At 38.3% G+C, this 23,590-nt stretch overlaps 1 protein-coding gene across 5 annotated transcripts; it reads left to right on the plus strand.

Annotated features, from left to right (window-relative positions):
• Positions 1 to 3,536: 3,536 nt before the first annotated feature.
• MAPK9 (mitogen-activated protein kinase 9) lies at positions 3,537 to 19,330 on the plus strand (the record flags this gene model as incomplete). 5 transcript variants are annotated; one of them, XM_079542178.1, is made up of 11 exons in its annotated part: positions 3,537 to 3,658; positions 7,671 to 7,800; positions 8,957 to 9,015; positions 9,380 to 9,518; positions 11,065 to 11,230; positions 12,193 to 12,264; positions 16,137 to 16,319; positions 17,283 to 17,407; positions 17,909 to 17,972; positions 18,457 to 18,532; positions 19,139 to 19,330. In XM_079542178.1, the coding sequence occupies 11 exons, from the start codon at positions 3,537 to 3,539 to the stop codon at positions 19,284 to 19,286; spliced, it is 1,284 nt and encodes a 427-aa protein (XP_079398304.1). In that variant the 3' UTR covers positions 19,287 to 19,330. The 5 variants fall into 5 exon arrangements, with proteins under 5 accessions (XP_079398304.1, XP_079398302.1, XP_079398303.1 ...); XM_079542176.1 differs by having other exon boundaries at positions 18,457 to 18,528; positions 19,144 to 19,330; XM_079542177.1 differs by lacking the exon at positions 12,193 to 12,264 and adding an exon at positions 12,505 to 12,576.
• Positions 19,331 to 23,590: the final 4,260 nt, after the last annotated feature.

Below are 23,590 nucleotides of genomic sequence, written 5' to 3' on the forward strand. Positions count from 1 at the left end.
CGGACTCGTTGCACGGCAGATACACGATTGAACTTTTCCCCTCCGTCTCCCGGCCGAGGTGCGCCCAGTGTTTGCTTTCAGCGTTTGTTTGGCAGCTAAATGACGGCGGGGCTGGTGGCAGTCGGTGAGATCTGCTCGCTGATAGCTTCGGCTGGTTGAAGGCTGAGGTGCTTCTCAGAGAGCTGAGTGGATAGAGCAAGTATTGGTTAATTTGCAGAGTACGTCTGTGAAGGTGAATGTTCTGTGTGGTTTCCCTGTCGTTTCGTATGCGTGTGCACCCTGGGTTCTTTCTGTCTGCAGTGCAGTTTAGCCTGAAGTTAGTTTCTTGATGTTCACTGTGATAACATTTCTGTATCCAAAACAGCACAGGGAACGTTCCCAGCTGTTCCAACCTGTTTGCTTCAGAAGCTTTTGACGTGGAAAATATCCAGAGAATGGATCTGGTTAATACTAAGTTGCCATTTTAATAGGTGCCTTTTGCAGAGGTGACTGGTGCAGTATGTACATACACTGTAATGCAGTTGCTTTCAACCCCTAAGTACTTCCCTACAGCAATTCTGTATGACAGCTAAAACGTTTATAGGAGGTGGATTTGGTGTGTCTGTTTTCCTTTTTTCTTTAAATTATTTTACTTTGCATGAACTGAGGCTGAAAACCACTTCTGTAAGCACTTGTGATCTCTTTGCATAGAGTAAAATCAGCTTTATGCTTTTTAATTTTTCCAATTCTACAAGCACCTTATTGAAACACAGAAACCTGCACTTAATTTATCCGCATCTCAAAAATTTCAATTTTTCTCAAAAAAGAAAACTATCTTGAAGCACTGATTGAGTGCCCTTATCAATATGCAGAAGTATGAATGAATGACTTCCACATTTGGCACTGCTCCTGTTTGCTGCAGCTAGGAAGCCATGAATGAAAATGTGTATTTCTGAAATGGAAGTAATGCCAACTTCCAAGAGATTCCAGTATGGGAGATGTGTGGGATATGTTGTGTACCTGCGAGGAGGAGTGATGAATCAAATTGCCTCAGGTAGCAGAGTAGCAGCTCCAGGTTTAAGAAACTTGTCAGATGCACTTTTCCCTCTTGAGTGATGGGCAACCTTCTTATTCAGTGGGCTTAGCCTCAAAATAGTCTCAGAGCCTTAAATTATGTCAATACTTACAGTCTCATGGCATTTAGCTTTACATTAGTGTGTATACCTGAAATAACCTAACTCCTGCCTAGGGCTCAGGGTAGGCTGTTGCCCAGCACAGTGAGCTCCAGAGGATGTCTGAATGCATAGAGCTTGTGTGTTGTGATTCACAAATCCCTCTTTGGGTCTTGTGTAAAGAGCTTATCCTGGTCTTTAAACTGTTTTCAAATTATGACTTTGTACAGGCAAGATTTCTTAAAGTGAGGTTTCTTTGGTTCAGGATCACTTCCTTTTCCTCTGCTTCTTTATCACTTAATGAACAGCAGTGATCCTCATTAACCTTTGAAGAAGTACCAGCATAGATCCCACGTAACTAACATATTTCATTTGATTTCCAGTGTAATCCACCTCTACACTTCCCCCCCCCCCCCCCCCCCCCCCCTTTAAGCCCCTTTTCAGAGAGAGAATCTTGATCTTTTCCTTAGTCTTGTATTTCCAGCTGTGTCTGTCTTCCAGCATTTGGAGATGTACAGAAAATACCAGGGCTGCTCAGGGGTTGTTAATCAAAAAATGTGGTGCATCAGTGTCTATAGCTCTGGAGTGATAAAACACAGGAAGGAAGAGGGGGTTCATTCCTTACTGTCTAAATAGCTGCTGGAGGTGACCAGATTGAGTATTTACTTTGTAAAATGCTGCTTAGATTTTGAGATACTAGAAATTAAAGAGGACTCTAGATATTTCTTCAGAATGCCTCAAAGCTAACTGTTACCATTTTGACTTTAGTCTCCATTAGCATTTGCAGCTTTACATCTTTTTTCCTTGCATGTTTCCTGTGTTCCTGTGCCCAGGCCATGGAGAAGACACTGATCCATCCTGCTGCTGGCTGGAAGGGAGAGGCCCATATTCTAATTCCTGAAGCTACTAGAAACTACTTATATAGCTCTGTGCCCTTCCAGGATGTGCTTCTGGGTTGCTGTCAAGGCTCTTCTGCTTTGCATGGGCTCGCCAATGTTCTGTTGACTGGTGAAGAAGGAGAGAATAACTGCTCTTTCTTTAGCTACAAATGATGCAGTACAGCTGGGTGGTTGGGCCAGCTGCTTATAGGGAGGTGATCTGCTTTCATTTCCTGTTTTGGGGAACTCTTGGCTGTGCAATTTAGTCTGGGTTGTAATGGCACTATCATGATGCATGTGAAATTAAAAAGTGGAGAGTTTCTCAGAGATCTCTTTGGTTATCACTGAGGTAATTGTTATAAGGCATGGAGGGAAGATGGGTGCCTGGGAAAGCAAGGTCTGTGCTCTTGCTACTGTAGTGATTTGGAATTGAAGAGGTGTAGTACACTACCTCAATCTCAGGTGTAATTACCTACATCTGATTCATTACGGACAGTTTTTAGCGTAGCACCAACATCCAGTGAGGGAGAGCCTGTAACTTCCTTAGGGAATCTTCTCTAGCACTACATCTCTTCTACCTTTGCAAAATGGGCTTTGTTTCCCCTCCTTCTCTTCATATCTTCTAAAATGTCTAATCAGAATCTTCATAGCTCACTGCTAATCACCACATCCATTGTGTTCGTACATTATTTTATTCCTCCTTTCTTTGGGCTTTTGTGCTCTTCCTCCTCTCATCTGTTTCCTGTAAGTAACCCAGTTAATGAGATGACTTTTCCTCCTAGCTCCTTGCTGCCCTCTGGACTCGTCTTTCAGAAAGTCTAGTCCCAGCTTTAAGAGCAAGGCAGATGAGAGAGGTGAACTGCAGTGTAACTACCTGGATGGAATTGCCTTTTGCTTGCAGTTTTCTTTTGCCTTCATTAAAGGGGATGTTAACATACAAACATAATGGTCCTCAAGCACTGTAATGCATTTGGGATAAGACTTACTGTTACAACATGGCCAGTTCTTTCAAACTTTAGTACCAACTCTCTTAATTCTTGTAGGACTTGAAGAACACTGACTGTGGCATGGGATGTCAGTGTGTATTAAAGACAGGAGGAGGGAGAGTGGGTGGTGATAGCAGGAACTCAAAGTTAGGGAAGTTCTGAGTCCTGGAGTCTCCTACAAGGGTTGCCTGAGGGTGGTGGTGTTTGTTTTCACAGTTGTTTACTTAGCTGCTTTTTGTTTTAGGGATTGGAATGGAAATGTTTGCTTACAGCTCAGTAAGGTATGATTATTTGTTGTCTCTTCTGCAGGGGTTTTTCATTAGCAGTAGTTGTAAGTGAAGCTGAACTAATGCTTACTTAATAGTATGCTATTGAAAAATTCATATGTGTTAAAATATGCATAATCTATTTTCCATCTTGTCTGCCTTGAATTACTCAGATTGAACATTTTTCTTTTTTTTCTTTAAGATCTTGAAGCCTGTACCAGGTCCTCGAGAGAGAAAACTACATGACACTACACCATGAGTGACAGTAAATCCGATAGTCAGTTTTACAGTGTTCAAGTTGCAGATTCAACATTCACTGTACTAAAACGTTACCAGCAATTGAAGCCTATAGGATCAGGGGCACAGGGCATTGTTTGGTGAGTAATAAATATTTTATTTAAACCTAAAAAGCTCTACATGCATAACAAAACTTGAATGTGTTCTGATAGGGGCGCCAGGATATCAAATGTTATCAAAATCAATGAATGCTTTGTCTCTTGCTACAGGTTATGATGGACAGTTACTAGAATACCTGCCTGCAGTAGTTTGTGTGGGAAACTAGCTTTTGTTTTGATTTTAGGGGAAAATAATATTTGGATAACAACATAAATGAAGAGGGTCAACAGATTTCCTTCTCATTAACCACTTTATTTTTGTTTTAGTTGTCACCTTCCCCATGTAGTTATGCTATTACAGTGTAAGGAATGGCAATGAGATGGTGAGAGATTCTGGGTTTTACTCGTTTCTTCATCATGGCCCCCTTTCTTTCCCCCCTTTTATTCCCAGTCACTCCTGTCCATTTCTAGGAGCCATCAATGCAGTGCCTTGCCATTAACTGGCAGGACGAGGCAAATCAGTGTCATTGTCACTCCATGGATTAACCAGGAAGGGATGCTGTGAGGGGTTGGGCTGGCCGTCTTCCTTGCTGTGTCACCTCAGCTATGTGTCCAGCCTCCACTGGCCCAGGACGTGAGAGTCGTTAGTCTGATCCTGAACCTTAGTCTCTTGTATGGCACCACACCTCTGGGCCAGCTAAAGGTAAACACTTTCAAATGTTTTTTAGACTGCAGCAGTCTATTCTGCACCACTCACTGCCAGCCCTTATTTTGTTGGGCAAAACTTACTGGGTCACAGCAGCAGATCTTATCGATGCGGTTTTACAATTCCATACATGAGGGAGCAAACAGATGTACTGAGGAACTCTGTCATATCACAGTCAGAAACGCGTGATGGGTTGTTGGTGCTTTAAATCCAATCTGCAGTTTCTGTCTGCCAATAAATTCTGCAGAATAAGTGTGATGACTCATATTGAGAGCAACCCTTATGCAGCACCTGCCCGTGACTTTCTGGCTTTTTTAAGACCTTAAAAAATGTTTTATACTTAGGAAAGGAGTGCTAACAGGTGAAAAAATAAGTGAGAAGAGAACACTGTATTTCATTCTTCAGTGGGTTGAGTGGGGAATGGGTGGGCGTGCTAGATCTTGGTATTGGTGTTTGGGTAAGTGTTAGTGTAGTGCAAACGTGTTCTGGGTATAAATATTCTTAGTGATATGCTGGTTCTAGATTGCATGTAAGAATTTAGGTTGGTTGTAATTGCTTCTCCTTTCATTGGAAGTAGTGCCTAATGTCTAAATGAGATGAGTAAAACTAGGCATTGCTTCAAAACAGTTGGGGTCGTGCTAAGGTCAGCATCTTGGGTGGAGAAAGGGATGAAGTGATTTATTGACTTGTTTTGAGAAAACTTGATTTTTGGAACAACAGAATCAAACATTGCATAAATTTTCTTCATGTGAAACATCTGAAAACTATGTCCAAATTGAAGAAGGTGCAAAATCTAAATTTCTCTGTAAAAGTCCCTAAAATACACAGGGGAAATATGCAAAATGTAGGGGTACGTGGTGTGGAAATCTCACCATACGAAGAGTGCTGTCCTGTCATTTTTTGGCTAGGAAAATCTCGGTGTCATTTGCATGTTGCATAAATGAAATACAAATGAGAACTCCAGAAAATGAAAAAGGAACTTGGTTGTTTATGTAGAGTTTATTTGGGTATTTTATATACAAAGTGTGCTTCTATGTGTGACTTTTCACACTTCTGAAGTTCTAGCATACTCAAAACCTTAGAATCTATTTACAAATGAGTATCTGCTTGCACAAAATGATTTTCTTGAACTAGTTTTTGTTTCAGTCTTGATATCAGTTTTTCCTTTCTTGCCCTGGATTTCCGATGTTTAATTAGTCAATATGATTTTTGTGTCCCAACAAATTGATCCTGTCCTTCAAGATAGCAAAACTGTGATCTTACCAACTTGTGTGAGTTTTGCTTTGTCCATAATTTTCCCTATGGTTGCACTTGAAGAAACAGTCAGGAGTTTGTTGCTGTTTGCAAAGCCGTGTTTGGGCGGTAGGGAAAGAGTGAGCAAAGCAGAGCTGGTAAAGCAGGAATCCACAGCAGGAGCACATTGCAGTTCGACGCAAAAGTCCTTTGCCTACAGAACTGAAGCATGATTTCTTGCTGTAATTTAGTTAAGATGTTTTGTTTATAAGTCCATCGTGCACGTGGTGTCTTTGCTCCTAATATTAAAATACAAACTTTTAAAAGTGCTCTGAAAACCTTAATAGAACTGACTGTGATCAGGTTGATGTTGCTTTTGGGTGGAAGGACAAACGTGGAGGTTCTTCACAGATACCAAATACAGATTCATTATTGAGATGCAGTGTCAGTTACTCTCATGTGGATAAGCAAAAAAAAAAGGTGGAGGTGAAGTTGTTTGTATGTGCTGGGATGGAGCCTTGACACATACCTGGTTGCTCAGATTGCTAGGGGTATCTTCCCTAAAATGTCTGTCCCACTGTTGCAGTGATCTTGCTGCTCATGGCTGGCTTGAGCAGTTGTTTATTGTGTACCCTGTTGGTTACTGGTTGTTTGCTAATACCAGGGTGCTGTTAAAGCCATTAATATAAATGAAATTGTACATAAAATGCCTTTTAGATGAAATATTGGAAACACCAGAGCTTTCATATCTGGGAGAAAAACAGTTTCTCACTTGTTCCCTTCCTCCCATTTTGTGTTTTGTTTTGCATAGTTAAATTAAAAACCTTTAAATCTGAGAGTGATCATATCACTGAATAACAGCTTGTGTGTGTCACAGAACTGAATCAAAATGGAAAGTAGCAAGCCTTTAATGAAAATGGTGCAGTGATTGAAATGTGGGCACTGAACTGTGCCTCCCAGTAAATAGCATCTTGTGGGTGAACCCTGCCACATGCTGGTGGTACCTTTTCCAATAGGGAAGGCAGTGATTTGATGCTGATAAACTTCATACAGTTTGAGTATTGCTGCTGGAGATGAGCTGCACTTCTTGTAAGAGTGCTGTAATAGGGTGGTTCTTCACATCTGTATGTGCTCTATGTGTCCTGATGAGGCAGGGAAGGAGCTCACTGAGTGGCAGCTTTGGAAAAGACATGAGTGAGAATTCTTTCCTACCATATGAAAGTAGCATTGAATGGAGATCATGTGGGAATCCTTATTTAAAGCCAGAGAGGTAATGGATTGGAACTCCTGTGTCATTCCTGGCATGCATTTGCAGGTATTTTGTCAAATCCCCTGTGTGTTATTAATGAAGAATATTCCAACCTTAGTCTTGTTCTGGATATACAAGTAATTTAGCCCTTAGATTCTTACAGTTTTTAAAGTGTTTGCACCTGTACCTTGAACTACAGAGGGAAAGAACAACTGAAAAAAGCTATGGAATTAATGCTCATTTTCATTTTTAAGCTGTTGCATGGCTTCTTGCAGCGTGTAAATCTTCCATATTGATTTTTGTTTTTGCTGAAACCAGGCAATTCATTTTCTGCACTAAAATTGCTTGGAGTTGTAAGCTGTCCGCACAGATGAGAGCACTGACACCTGCAGGACTGATCAGATGTTGTGACTGTTCTTTAGGAAAGATAAGCTAATACTGCAAATGTTAAATGACTGTCAGTCAGCAGCAGTGTCCAGAAAAATTCCCAAGTGTACAGACTAAGCTGGAAATACAGACAGCTGAAATATTACTTAAAAGCATGCTTAACGGATTTTTAGATCTCTCAATTTTGAGCAAAAGTCTCAAGTCAGCAGATTCTGTCTTATTTGAGGGAAGGAAGGGCACAGGAGGCTTTTCATAAGAATGTTGGTGGCTTCTGTTCAGCCTACCTTTGTTTTTTAAGGACTGTTTAGATTCTCTTTTAATGTGTTTTTTCTAAATGTAAAAGGAAGTTAGTGTAAGCAGCTAATTTGGTATTTATTTCCTCAAATCTTGATGTCTTTCTGTGTTCCCATCTCCTCTCTTCCCTCGCCTCTCCCCCAAGCAGACTTCAACTTAAGCTGTTTGTCTTTGACAACTTGCAGTGCTGCGTTCGATACGGTCCTTGGAATAAACGTTGCTGTAAAGAAGTTGAGTCGTCCTTTTCAGAATCAAACCCACGCAAAAAGAGCTTACAGAGAGCTTGTTCTTTTAAAATGTGTCAATCACAAAAATGTAAGTCTGCCTTTGTGTTTCCCTCTCTCGTTCTCTCATATCTAAAAAGCTCAAGATTTGCTTTCTTGCAAATCTTTAACCAAACTAGTGAAAAAAAAATGGTGAGAGAAACTAGAAACATTTGCAGTGGGTTTTACAGTTATTCCCAGTGTGAGGTTCAGCTCTTGGGTGAGCTGTTTGGAGGATGAAGTGCCAAGAGCAGGAGGCTCTTGTTGCAGTGTCACTATGGGTTTATCATCAGTATAGACTTCAGAGATGGTTTTGCTGTGGTGCATTTGCCTTTTTACATCCAACTACAGCAAGGCCTGTTTGGCGCTGGGTTTGGTTGTGGGTTTGGCTCTTCCAGCTTCTCTCTAGTTATATGTCCTGAGTTTATGCAAGAGTTTTATTAAATATAATGTTTGACTGGTAGATTTGGAAGGTATAGTGGTGCAGCTTGAAAACTTGCCAATGTACACAACTGAAATGCAGGCATGCCATACATGCATACAAAGTCATTGAGCCTTCTGAGATACTAAGCCATAATGTCAACACTTGAACGTACAAGAATATAGGATCACAGTGTGTTGCATTGTGCTGCCAACGCGAACTGGGAACAGCGCTGATTGTGAAAGTTTTGTACTGGGGTGTCAAAGCTACTAGGGCTGCTGAAATAGCTTTTGGTGAAGTCCAGAAGTAGCAGAATAAAGGCAAGGTTGTAATTAAGGATGGCAACATAGTAATGGTAGGAGTTCTTTCAGAAATAGTGTGTAACAATGTAAATTGAATGGGGTGGCATGGGGCGCCTCTGCTCTTGTTGGACGGCATTAGTTAAAATTTCTTGCCCAATACATGGTTTAAAAAAGAGATTATTGTTTATGTGGGGAAAAAAGGAATACATTTCAGGTACTGAAGAAGGACAAAGGGGTGTCATATAACTTGGAGGGAAAAAAAGTCTGTGCCCTGTTTTAGTCCCTGCAGCACGTGTGCTGCAGTTTTCAACTATATTTGGAACAACAGTTCTTCAGCGTGAGTTAAGTGAAACAAGTAATATTAAGTTGTGTTTAGTATCAGTATGTTTTGAATAATAATTTGAATAATTTGGCTTTGAATAATAATTTCTGTAATAATTGGATTTTTATTTGAATTAAAGCTGAAGTTTCTTTTTTCTTTATAGATAATTAGTTTATTAAATGTATTTACACCGCAGAAGTCACTAGAAGAATTTCAGGATGTGTAAGTACTAGACTTTTGTTACAGTTTTCCTGACAAATATTCATCTAAGCCGTAGCAGCATAGCTCCGGTGTCTTACAGTCTTTATGCTGAAAGTTGAGGGTAACTGAAGTCTAAGTTTAAGTTTTAGTTAGTCTTTCTTGACGCTTCTGAAATAAATTGAGAGATAAAATTGTTTCGCTTCAAACATGAAATGGAAGTGGGAAATAGTTATTTATCTTTTATCCATGGTGATTTAATTTTGGGGTATTCATATGTTCCAGTGAGCGACCCTAATTTTGAAATTGTGTTAATGCATGATCTTTTCTTAAAATGATAAGCTTTCTTCATATTCTTACAGTTTATGAATGTTTTCTTATGCTTCAGATATTTGGTTATGGAGCTGATGGATGCCAACTTGTGCCAAGTTATTCATATGGAATTGGATCATGAAAGGATGTCTTATCTCCTTTACCAGATGCTATGTGGTATCAAACATCTCCACTCAGCTGGTATCATCCACAGAGTAGGTAGTATTAGATCATTACTGATATTCTTTATGAACACAGATGTTCTTATGAACCTGAGGGGTAGGCAGGGAATTGCTCTTTTGTATGTTTGTAGTTATTTTGTTCATACCATTATTAAACCTGGAGATTTTCAGATTTGAAGGTGAAGACCAACATATTGTTAACAGATCTTAAAACAGATCGGTTCTGTGGGTTTAAGTGATGCTGAACTGATCAACTCATAAAACATGAGAAACTGTATACCTTCCAAGTTACTGAAGAATGAGTCTTTCTAATTTAACATTTGACTTTTGTAAGTTATGTTACCAAATGGTTGCTCAGAACTTTCAAGTCCTGAGCGTACTTCATGCAACTCTGATTCTGGTTTCCTGCAGCTGCTCTTTATATTTTCCATGACCAGCAGTCTACCTGACAGTCATGCTTAGTTTTTTTGTTCCTTTCCTGTTCTTCTTTTCTCCTATTTCCTGGACACATCTTTTAAATCTCTTTTCCCTGGTAGTTGAAAAATTCAGTCAGCTTCTGGTCTAATGTGCTTTTTTGCTTCACGTTCAATCCATAAACAGAATTAAGAACCTGTGTAAATTGCAACAAACTTCTTTGCCTTGCTGAAAAAATCTACCGTTGTGTATAGTTAACATGTGTAAGACTGAAGGGAGGGGGGGAGGGCTGGAACTCCAGCTGAACTCCGCCTGACTCGTTGGCTGTGATTTGGAGCAACAGGGGAGACAAAATGTTTGCTGAGAAATTTGAACCCATTGGAGCTGACAGAGCAGGACAGAACTGATGCTGGTTGAACGTGGAAAAGGGCCATTGGTGGAACCAAACTAACCAGACTGTGAATAGCTAAACAAAGGCAGGAAGTTTCTTTAAATAGGGAAGCAAAAATGGATTGTGTTGGGTTTGTCTGGGACCAAAGCAAAAAGACCTGTCAAGACCTTGAGTGGAAACTCTGGATTAGATGAGAAGTCAAATTTTGGAAAGAAGCCAGGCTAGGAAAGGGACAGAACTTGGATAGCTCAAAGGAATATGTCTAGGGATGACTTAAAAGAGTCTGTGACTAAACACAGCTTGAAATAATGTATGTGACACCAACCTCTGTTATTAATAGATGAATATTGAAATCTGATATGCTTCACATGGCCCAGCATTATAACAAGATGAGATAACAAATTTCACTGCCAACTACTGTAAATAATTATTCAGTTATTTCAAGAGAAAAGTCTGTGTGGAAGATTAGAAAATGCAAGCAAGCTGTGATTCAATACCATTCTGCAAAAATTTGTTGCTTTCCTATTTGGATGTCCCTGTCTCTCTTAAGAAAAGGAAGTTCTGCACCTGAAAGCATGATTCATGTGGTTGAAACCACGTCAAATACTTGAACTTTGAGAGTCAAAATGTACATCTGTAATTCAAACTCTTGTGAGTGTAAATGAATGTAAAACTGCTACTGTGAGGTGAACTGGTGGCGTCACTGACTTCGGGGGGGGGGGGGGTGTAATTCAGTATGTAGAGCCTTCCTTAACTGCACTAATTTCTTGTTAGGATTTGAAACCCAGCAACATAGTAGTAAAATCAGATTGTACACTCAAAATCCTTGATTTTGGACTGGCAAGAACAGCGTGTACTAATTTTATGATGACTCCATATGTAGTAACACGATATTACAGAGCGCCAGAGGTTATCCTTGGAATGGGATATAAAGAGAATGGTAAGTTACTGGAGTAATGCTTTAAATTGTTTGTCTAAAGCATGTGTCTCCAAACATAATAGCTTTAAAAGGCTGGAACAGAGCTAATTTCCCTCTGCTATGTCTATTTTTAATGCTAATCATGTTACTGGAGATTATTAAAACATAAAAAGTACAATAAGTATTTTGTGGAGGAGTTTTCTACTGTATCCATATCTCCATTTAGCATGTACTGTTTCTGCTTCCCTGCTGTCTTACCTTTTCCTTTGTTGTCCTGTTGCCATTTTCTTTAACTTACCAATCTATGAGATACCTATGCTGCATGATGTTTTAGAAAACCAACTAACCAATGATCAGTGCATAAATAATAAACCTTTTTATCACTGTGATTTTTACTGTGAAGCATATTTTAAGTCTGTCCCCTCAGTGTCTGTGATGACTTCATTAAAAATCTATTTCAGATTCTCCAATAAACCATGTAGTTTATTCTCCTTAATCTATATAAATAGCACTTAAAGAGGCTGGGTGTTGTACTATGTACATATACAGGCTTTAATATATTGAACATTCAGCCAACAAAACTGCTGGCAAGGAAACTGTCCTTGACCCACATTACTGTTTTACTTGCTGATATTTTCTAGCTGTGAAGTAACATTCTGCCTCCTCTGGTCTTCTAACCTAGTATATCTTCTTGGTTTTTCACTGGGGCTTGGGGATACCTTTCTGTTTATAACTTTAGCTGTGTGATACAAGGGACTCGCAGGACCTTGCTGAGCCACTGAAAAATTTATATTGGTGCACGTGGCATTTGTTCTGCTGCAAGTGCTCACGTGGATGAGAACATCTATGGAGGCAGTTCTGGATGGGACAAAAATGCTTATCTGCACGACTGTAAATAAACAGTGTGAATTTACAAATAAATAATTGTGATATTTAAAAAACCTCTTTAATCTTTTGTCCTTGTTACACCTAACATATGATAGTGGATATCTGGTCTGTTGGGTGCATTATGGCAGAAATGGTCCTCCATAAAGTCCTGTTCCCAGGAAGAGATTGTATCCTTCTTCACGGTCGTTTCAGAAGTGTAATTGCTGATTATATTTTACAAAGTGCTGAAAACAAAATTTAGCAAAAGTTTAATTAGTTGGCGTTGAAATGATTCAAAATTCATGTTAGCAGTTTGGTTTTCCACATCGTTGTGTTTTATTGTAGATGCTAGATGTCTTCATTTTGTTTGTTTTCCTCACTTTTGTTCATGATACTTCATAATTTGATCATTTCATTTTTACTTTCAGTTGATATCTGGTCAGTTGGTTGCATCATGGGAGAATTGGTGAAAGGTTGTGTGATATTCCAAGGCACTGATCGTATCCTTCCCTAGTCATCCTTGAACCTCATTCCACTCCCAACAGAAACATACTTTGATCCGTATAAAAACGTAAAGCACTGTTTTCAATCATGTTTTAGTGGATCTACTGTAAACTATGAAATTAGTGTCATTGACCAAATTGTTGAGCTTCCTATTTTATTTTCTTAGCAGACTGTATTTACTGTAATTTGTACTGATTGAATCTGTAGAATTTGTATTAAGAGCTTCAGCTTTTCTATCTTTAATAGAATGCTGGAAGGTTAAAGGAAAAAGAAAGCGTTATCTGTTTTTTCTTACTGTTGTTCTTAGTAGACAAGTGTTAGAAGCAGAACTCTACAAAGTCAGCATTCACTGCGCATGGGGGTTTTGCTTCCTATTTTGTTCAACTTATTTTTTAATGTACGAGGTTTTTGAGTTTCAACCCAACTTTTTTTCTCACTCATTAGGATGCTGCTGTCCAGTGAGTGCTAATTGCAAGCACACTGCATGAAATCTCTTTTTCTTACTATTATGATTTAATAGAAAAACGATGTTTTTATTTTTTATAATCATTTTATGAAAACTTTATTTTGGACTTACTTTTTCTCTGAGATGATCATTCTTTCACTTTCTCCTCCAGTATTTTTGACCCAAGTTTGTCTTCACAGAATTGTACTTTGTTACATGATAGAAAGTGTGGGAACCTTTCTGTATTAGAAATAGAAAATTTTATGCCCTCATGCCCTTAGACTTGGGAAATCTCAATAACGTATTACTGGATCAGAAAGAAGCCTTTACACTTTGTGAGGTGAATAAAAATGAGCATTTAATCAAATGCATATTCTTCAAATAATTGTATGCGTTTAAAAATATTTCCTAGACAAAGAAATTAAAACAGTGGACTCATTATCAAGTTCCAGTTAGAGGAAAACTTGGATTTAAGCTAATTTCATTCTTTATAAAAAATAGTCTTGCATAGGAGTAGTGTTCTAGGGCAAGATATCCCAAATTGATCAGTAAGTACATAGAATGCAGAAGATACAATTAAACCACAATTGCCCCTGAGGGCTGTAAGGCACGCGAAACCAAAGGACCTGTGGTCCAAGATATAGAAATAATACGTTGTATAATATTTCTGCTTGTCAGCAAGGAAACGCTGGCTCCACCACTTAGAATACCAAGTATATGTTCCTAAAATCTTTTCATAGATATATGTCGTGTAGAGGCTACTTTTAATTTAAAGTTTCATGACACTAATCTTCAGCAGTTGATCGTTTATCAGTTAGTTGCATAAATGATTGTTAAATAAGTCTGTTTTCTACCTTTCTTCCTTTCTATATTGTTTTACCTTTTAAAGCCTTCAGACCAACCTAACACAATTCTTCATATATGTTATGTGTCTTTCACCTGCATGTCAGCATGGGCTATTTTGGTTTGTTCATGAAAAAGGAAGGAAATTTTGTCTGTATTCATTGAATATGCAAGTTACCATTTGTAGTTCACTGGAGGTCACTGAAGCTCCACCAGTCCATATTTCAAAGAGTCTCTCCCTCTATCTTTTCAGAATGCGTGGCTGTGCTTAGGGTTTTTCCTTCTGAGTCTTTCAGTTCCCTTTAATGTGAGGTACTGGCAGATAAGTCACGTTGACTTTTGCAGTTATTGGTCTGGAATAATTGCAATGGTCATTTTCTTCTAGCTGCAGCCTCAAGTCTGTTTTGACTACATGGGTTAAGGGGAATGGATGCTACTGTGCATGGCCTCGGGATTTTCCTTCTTTAAATTAAATTTTGATATGTCCTAGTGCTTTGGTACTTAGATCAGGGAACCAAGTTCACTGTGTTGCCTAACGATGTACCTGTGGCTGTCTTCATGAGAACTGTTCTTGGATCCAGTGCTTTGTACATTGCTGTGTGGTCAGCAGGGATTTCTTGGAGAGTTGCAGCAAAGCCCTGCTTGGGCTGATGTGCTCCACACCATCAGGGTGGAGGAGGGGCTCCAGCTGCTCCTGGCCATAGCCCGAACTGAGAGGCTGGCAATTGCTGTTGCACTAGAGATGAGAAACGTAGAAAAAACACTCAGCATAGATACTGAAGATGAAGTAATGGAAAACGTGGACACACCAGAGAATGTTTTCAGTGCTCTTCTACGCAAGAGGTGAAGGAAACTGCCTGCCTGACTGAGCATAGTCATGATTTCTTGGGAAAAGTCATGCTTTATTATTCATTGATTATAATACGGACTCTGTTTTCAACATTTTCTTGCAGAGTCTCACAAAGCAGACAGATACTCTGCTATGGACTCAAGGTCCTGGGTTACTTTTGACCTCAGGGTCATTAGTTGAACAGAAAGGGTAATTTTGTCTGCAGACTGCAAGGTTATTCAGAGGGACACTGCATGCTTTGCATCAGCAGTAAGATTTTCTTCTGATAGGGTTTCTGGTAATGGGCATCGCTTATTTCATACTCAACCTATGTTGGGGGAAATATTGTTTCAATTTTTTTCCCCACGTTCTTATTCCTGGAGTAGGTCCCCCACCCCCAAACCACCACAGAATGCCCTCGAATTTGGCTAGCTGGTGTTCTGCGCTGCTGCCGCTCAAATCATCAACCTTTTCTTGAATCTGGATTGGTGGAGTTCTTGCACAAATTACTTTTCCAACAAAATTTCCTGGCGTGTGTCAAAACTTGCTTTGTATGTGCTCTGTTTTAGCATGAGAGTTAATAATACTGACGTCTTAATTCTTATTTTAATATTGTCTTTCCATCGGAATGTGTTAAATAAGCGGATACCATTTTTAATCTTTGCATCAGAAGTCTAAAGCTTTAGTGGGAATTATTTCTGGATGTGTTTTTGGCATGCAAACAAAACTAAGTGCTTCTTAAATGATAGTGTTTTTTAATTATAATTCAAAGTGCAGTAAATGTGTCTTGTTAAGAAATTGGTATGAGAAAAATCAGTAGTTTGAAATAAAAGATTCTGAGTTCAGATTCATTTGCAAGGTTTGTGTTTAGATTGCTAGAGCTGCCCATCCCTTTTATCCGGAAAAATGTAAAGTGTTGATCTGAGTAAACTTACTGTGTTAGGATTGTTGATACTGTAGAAGTATGTGGAAGAAATACCACGTTTTATGTATTCTTTCATGTACTTTTCCCTGCCATCAAAAATCTTTCACGTGGTACTGTTAGGTGTAGGGCAGATGATACACCAGCAGCCTTTCTTTTTCTTTCTTTTCTGTCCCTGTAGTTGTTATGTTATGGGCATAATTACAGAATGAAGCTTCATTTTGAATCTTCATAAGTCGTTTTTAAAACTGGCCAGTAGGTACAAATTCACTGAAGACATTGAAGCCTAATGAGTTGTGCAGCATTTCTTGTCCGTCCCTATCTTACAAAACTGACATTTTAGATTTTTGCCAGGGTAGCCTTTTGCATGGCAGTTCTGGAATGGTGTTGATGTCAGATTGAAGTTCTTGTTTTATTATTAGTTCAGGTTTTCAGCTTTTCAGATTTCTGTAAGCGATGTTTTTGTGTAGCACAGACTTCAAATTCTGCAGCTGATTTTCCTAAAGATATGGTGCAGATATTGATCAATGGAATAAAGTAATTGAACAACTAGGAACGCCTTCAGCAGAATTCATGAAGAAACTACAGCCTACAGTGAGGAATTATGTAGAAAACAGGCCAAAATATCCAGGTATTAAATTTGAAGAGCTCTTTCCAGACTGGATATTTCCATCAGAATCAGACCGTGACAAGTTAAAAAGTAAGACAGATTTTTTTCTTCTTCTGAAGGTGTGAATTTAAAATGTTTGTAATACATTTAATTAAAAACAACAACAACAACAACTAATATAAAATAACTGTATTGCAATAGGTGTTGACTTAAGTTCCATACCTGTTGTTTTTTTCATGTATGACAGATTCTGATTTTTCAGTATTAGTTGAGAAATACAAAGATATTTCACTGTTCTGTTTAGTTCGCTTCATTTGAACGTGTTGAATAATGTTTGTGGCTGAAACATTTCAGAAAGTAGTACTCATTAAAGTTATTTGTATTTTTCTGGTTCATATGGGAATGTAATTCTTATCAGCTATACCTGCACTTTAGATAAATGACCAAAAAAGTTGAAAAAATCTATCCTATGAACAGATATAAGGTTTTATACAAAATAGGCTACACCAAGTTATTTTATTATGCTACATTTGTAGTTGAGACAAAAAAACTGTCAGTCAGATGGCACTGCGACGAGTAGACATTTACTGTGCACTTAAAAATGTGGTTTATGAGCAATAGTTGATGACAAACTGTGACCTACGCAGCAGCACAACTGTTCAAAATGGAGATTGGTTTATGTCAGCTGCAGGGTTTGTGTTTTGGATTACAGTAAAATAACATTGACATTAGAGGATTGTGACCTCCTTTTGAAGGAAATCTGCAGCGGCGTAGGAAAGCTGTCATCTCTGTGCCTGTCCTGGCAGTGCAGCCTAATGCTGCTGGGTACTGAGCAAGATGTGGAGCTCCAGTCCTACACTGCTGATTGAAAAACGGTGCTCAGTGAGACCTATTTAACTCCAAGGGATTAGAAGTTAAATATTCGCATGTCACTAACAAATGGAACTTGTTGGGAGGCATAGAAGCTTAGCAGATCTGTTTGTGTATGCTTTGTCAGGTGTTTAAAATCTACAGCTCCTTACACGTATGTTCTTTTTCATTTTTACTTTCTAGCCAGTCAAGCTAGAGATTTATTATCAAAAATGCTTGTAGTAGATCCAGACAAGAGAATTTCCGTAGATGAGGCCTTACGTCATCCCTATATTACTGTCTGGTATGATCCAGCTGAAGCAGAAGCTGTAAGTTTGCATTTAAAATAAATGTTAAGATACCAGTTTGATAATTTAAAAGGACAACTTTAGTTTGGATCCAAGTGCATGCCTTGAGTTGAGTTTTTTGCTTAGTGAGAGATGCACGTAAGCATTCAGGTTAATGTTCAAAGTGGTACCACCTGAAGAGCTGTTGGTGAAATGGAATTGATACAGTTTTGAAAGTGGTTGTAGAAAGGAAGGTAGCTCCCTTTGTGGAAAGTGTTGCCTGCAGGGTGATAATCTGCTATATTTTGGGTAGTGGGCTTCATCTGAGGCCCTGCCAAACCTTGGAAAAGTTCATTTTTAGCTGATGCTTTTAAACAGCATATCAGTGGGTGGTAGAACCTAAATTCTGTAGATGTAAAATGAATGTAAAATTAGAGATGTAGGGAATAGACTGCCAGAGGAAGGTAACAATTGGCTAAGAAAATCATTTTGAGTTTTGCCTGCAGTGTAATAGGTAACATGTAGACTTACTTTTCTTTGTAGCCTCCACCTCAAATTTATGATGCACAGCTGGAAGAGAGAGAACATGCAATTGAAGAATGGAAAGGTAAGAAGGGAGCATGAGCAATGACATTCATTGTAACAACTTGTACTGTGAGCTGTGCGTTCTTGTTGTGCTTGTGCTGGATTGTGTAACTGACTGGAGCATGTTCAAAATGTGCAGTACTGCTTATGGTAATACGAAAATAAATTGATAATGGAAAAATATTCTGTTTGGAATAAATATGTGTGTGTGTACGTATGCTCTGCAGTAGTAAATCCTTTCCTCTAGAAGAGTTGAGGGTGAGCCATCTTGCATGTACCATATCACAGAGAACCAAAGCAAAATAGTGGATCTTTGTTACATTTAGAAGTCTGTGATATTTTAATTCAGGTGCTGTTCTGAAGTCTAGTTCTGAGCAATGTAGTGGTACAGGACTGACCTGTAGCTATTTAATTGTACCTTTATGCATTTGTAAATAGTACTTAAATCCCTTGTGATCTTAACAATGTTTTTTCTGTCTCTGCTACTATTCCTCCTACCTTATAAGAATTAATATACAAAGAGGTAATGGATTGGGAAGAAAGAAGCAAGAATGGTGTGGTAAAAGATCAGCCCTCAGGTTAGTCATCGTTTCAGTAGTTCTTCTATAATGTTGTGCTGCATAGAGTGATCTGTTGGACTAAAGGAATGAAAAAAATCCTACTTAATGCAGGTAGGCAAAAGTTCTGTTGTTACAGACAAAGATTCTGATCTGTGGGCAGTAATTTTTCATCGTTGTGAAATGAGTTGTATGAAAGCAAGTTGTAAGTCCTGGAAATCCAACGCACTGAAGGCTCCCTCGTAAGCTGAAATAATTGATGCCACCTTACATCAGCTGTTGTGCACGTGTATGTTATGCTGAATGCTTTCTCTTGGCTTTGAATGAATGTGTACCTTTCAAGCACATTCAGACATCTTTAGAGCTTTTTATTTTAAGAGAGCTAATAGTATGAAGTATTTTTGCCTGCTGTTGAATCTTGATGTTTGCTGCTGTTCTCTTGGTTCAGTAATTGGAATGTTGTGCTGCAGGTTTTAAGTGTTAGGAAACTTAGTGCTTGCATTTCTACTGTTAAATGGTTTGTTTTCGAAGAATTTCTCTGAGGAAAACGATGTGCTCAAACCTAGAAGTGTGGTTATTTGTGCTTGCGGTATTGTCTTGCCTCAGATTTTATTATGTTTGGTTTACTTAGCACAGATGCAGCAGTGAATAGCAACACCAGTCCTTCCCAGTCATCATCTATCAATGACATTTCATCCATGTCAACAGAGCAAACATTGGCTTCAGATACAGACAGCAGCCTCGATGCCTTGACAGGACCCCTCGAAGGATGCCGATGATCAGCCGGGATTGCAGACTTATCTTTGGAAAAGAACTCTTGCTTCCATTGGGCCTGAATTGCTTGTAAGTTAATGGAACAAAGTAGAAAAACTCCATGTTCTGCATGTTCTGCTAAAGTAATGCCTGTTTTTATGTTTACTCAGTTGTTATGAAACTGCCTGCTTAATGTTGTAGAATGAAAGCAAATCAATGTCTAAGGAGCAAAAAAAAAAAAAAAAAAAAAAAAAAAAAGTTTAGACACTATTACAGGCTTTTCTTTGTTTCAGCCTATTTCAGGTGAGCAGTTATAATAGGCTTCTAGCCAATAACTTCTCTTGAGTGAGTTCATGCATCTTCAGTCCTAACTGGCAGGCTTTGTGACATCAGTGGTTGTTTACATTTTAGTACAGTATTGCTCACTTGTAGGTTTTTTGAATGTACAGTGTCTATGAAGTTTGTTTTAATGTGTGACTATGGCAGCGTGCATTATTTAACGACTGGAGTGTTGTGTGTAAGTGTTAACTCGCATGTTGAACACTCTCAGTACTGTGTTTAAGGGCAGTTACTTTTCCATATAGCACTTTTTTGAGCCCTTTCTATCTTCGCTTCCCAACGGTTCTATCTTCTTGTAGAAGAGAAAAACACAGTGTTCAAAGAGTATAGCCATACCTTCATATTTCATCAACAAATATCTGACTCTTTTCTCGTTATTTAAACGTGGATGGAAGATACAGTGGCTTAGTTCAATTTTAAGGAAGGATGGGTGACATTTGTGAGGCTGTGCCTGTTTAAAGGAGGGCAGAGTGCTAAATTGTTTCGTATTTTTTTAGCTCGTGATACTGATCCTTTAATTGAAACAGAAAAGGAAATTACATATGTGATGCTCTTCATTCAGTAACAGGTGAATTGGAGAGACTTGCAGTCTAAGTGGCCTGAAAAAGAGCTGCATAAATGTTTTCCATTTTTTTAAATGGGTCCATTCTATCTAGGGAGTAATTAAAAAAATAAAGATATAGTAGCTTTGAGTCATTTGTCAATTAATTATTTACTGAACAGAACTTAGCTGTAGTTCCAAATTGAGAAATCCTCTCTATTTTTACTGGGAGAGGAAATCATAATGTATTGAATATGTACATTTTCTAAATACAGTGTCAGAGGAGAGGAGATTATTTCTGTTTCAACACGCACTTCTCAATGCAGTTTTCAGGACTGTATAACACAGGCACCATTCTTAGAAAATGTTTGTGATAGAGTAGGGCTTAAATTACCAGGTACTGCACACCTGAATGTGTGCACATCCCTTCAGAGCAGTTGTGTGAAGTTCTGCTAAAGGATCTCGTGTGTGTGTGAGTGTTTGAGATAAACTGTATGACTGTGACAGTAACAGAGATGTGCAAGACAAGGTAAAACACCACTTTCTTAAAGGCACTGTATTCAGCTGATGATCCAGCTATTGCTGACCTGAATATATACAGAGAACTTACAAATGTGCTTGCATAGCTAGCTGCTGCATTATGGAGATGTTTAGTACACTCTTGTAGAAGAGAACTGACCCTTGTTTCTGACCTTAGGATTTGAAAGCAGCAGTTTTTTCTAATGCAAACATTGCTTTCATGTTACAAATTGTACCTGTATGGTTATAAACAGCTTAAGAAGCTGTAGCAAAAATACTGAGTTTGGCTGTCCCAGAAACTAAAATGCAATGCAGTGCTATTATGTTAACTTCAGAATGTTCATCTGCAATTATGATTTTTTTTTTCTAAAGAAATCTGAGTTGTAGGACATTGAGGGCTTGGGTTTTTAGCTGTTTGGTTTAAAACCAGTTTATTTGGATATTGATGATATATATGGAGTATTTTTAGTGCATTTTTGTCACTGACAAAAATATATATATATATATAAAATAGCTACTACTGTACAGCAATACAGTACAGGTTGCTGTTCTTTTGTATTTTTTTAATCACTATTATATATGTAAATTAAAATTATTAAAGACACCTATTGAAAATTACTATTAGTGATTTCAGACTAGCTGTGGTTTTGTTCCCTTCCTCTTCAGCCCATCAAAAGCTGCAACCACTATGGAATAAGACTAAAAACAAGCAAAAAAAACCCAAAATAACAGAGAAGCTAGTAGTTAAATCTCAGAAGTTAGCCATGCTTTACTGATTGTTCCTAGCAATGTTTTCAGAAGTGACCAGTGGCATAATGATGTTAAGCCAGTAGTTCTTCATAAAGGGATGGCTTTCCTGACAATACAAGTTTAGCATTCTCTTCAAAAACAGCATCCTGTGAACAATCTCATACTGGTCATCTGTAGTCTCTGCCTTCCTTTTTTAGAAGGCTGTCTGAAGTCTTTGAGGAGTGGTAGAATACAGCATTTTATACATTTCATGTTACACTTGATGAAAAAGCTTTTTTGTTTATATGAACATGAGGGACAAAGATCTCCAGCAGTTTATTAATCTCCTGCTCTAACAACTGCAGAGCAAATCTGTCCCATTTACCTGCCTAGTAACTGACTATGTCTCTTCCTGTTTTACACCAGAGCCCTCTGTAAAGTCACCACCGTGCATTTTGATATTCCTGATTCACTATGGCAGTAATCTTCTGGAGTTTATTATTCAAGATTTATTTTTATCATTTTCAACTGAAGTTGCACTGTAATACATTCATCATTTTAACCTTTACTGTTTCAGAAGGTTTAATGCTGCAAAGATTTTTCGTGTCATTTAGATACCAGATGGCCTCCAGGTCTCTTCCAACCCAAATTACTCTGTGATTCAAGTGGTTTTCTTATGTTGTTTTTTGGTTTTGAACACAGAACAGCCCTATCTGCATGATGTGAACTGATATCTGACCTTCTCCTGGTATATACTGTTATCTCACATGTTTTGAGCAAAAAAAGCCCTGAGATTGAGCTTCTTTGTGAATCTTCCTGTAAGAAAAGCTGTTCCATACCTCATGTTCTTAATGGCTTCACGCTGTTGCACACTTTGAAGTTTCTAGATTCTACCAAAACATCCTTGCCTATGGAGTATGCATGAGATGAAAAGTATGATTGTGGATTTCCAGAATAACTGAAAACAAACTGCTAAGAACCCAAATAAACATCCAGTTCTCAGAGAAAGCAGATAAGCAGATTATATTCAGCAAAGCACATGCAGAATAGATGCATGCTGAAGTTCCCATGCTGTTCCAGTGTGCACATAGAGACTGCACATGCACTGCATGCAGGCTTTACGTTGGTTGTATTCCTGGCTGCAGGTTAAGTTTGGTGCAACATCTGTGTAATGGTTATGGATGCTGTGAGATCCCATCACTGTGGAAAGCAAAATGCACATGTAACTTCACAGGGGTTTGAAAGTATAGAGAGTTTGGTGTGCAATATAATCCCTTTTATTCCTAATACTAAAATCATGTATGTAAAGTGATGCAATTGACCATTTTTTTGCACTTTGGCATTTATAAATATTTATATGTATTTAAAGATTGTGTGTATACATATGCATATATATAATGGAAACCTGCTCAGTTTTGTAAACACAAATGTTACCTTTCTGTATGAGTATGGGAGGCTTTGTTTAGTGTTAACACTACTGCAGTGAACATATGCAATTTATGAAGTACAACTAAAAATAAGTGATGGTCAACATAGATGCAATCTGTAATCTTAACTGCTCACCTGAAGAGGGAAAAAAAAAAAAAAAAAAAAGGAAAATCTATGGCTATTAATCAGATTCTTTACCAGAAACCTTGAAAGATGTATGAACACTGAGTAGCTGACTGGCATTGCAGAAATGGAGTACGTTTTAAAGGTTTATCTGCGCTCATATCGTTTTTCCTCAAAAAGAAAAAAACCCCAAAAACCCTTAGAAGGAGAACCCTGGCGTTTTGAAACCTGTAAGTACGCTTTGAGGAAATGGTATGGTATGACAAATTGTGTTTATTTTAATTGAAAATGCCAAAAACACAAGAAGCAAATGTTAAAATGAGGGCTTTGTCTGCACAGAGCATACACAACAAGCAAGTCCGATGAGAACCAGTGTTTGCAAACAGCTTTTGGGGCTTTGTGTTCTTTCCTGCAAAGGTTAGTGTCATCAAAATAATGAAAACAAAACTCAACCTAAACTCATAATTAACTAATTTGTTGGTAAGTTTCAAAACCTGTTCAGGACCAGAGGGCTTTTATCTCTTTAAGTCCTAACAGAGTATATATATGTTTATTCAAAATTAAGTGGGAGGGGGAAAAAAAAAACGTAATACCACATTTTTTGTTTTTCTGACCTAAAGCAAGTACCTCAATTGCTAAATTGCAGTGCTG

This window comes from Tetrao urogallus, assembly GCF_951394365.1.
Source record: "Tetrao urogallus genome assembly, chromosome: 14".
NCBI classification, from domain to species: domain Eukaryota; kingdom Metazoa; phylum Chordata; class Aves; order Galliformes; family Phasianidae; genus Tetrao; species Tetrao urogallus.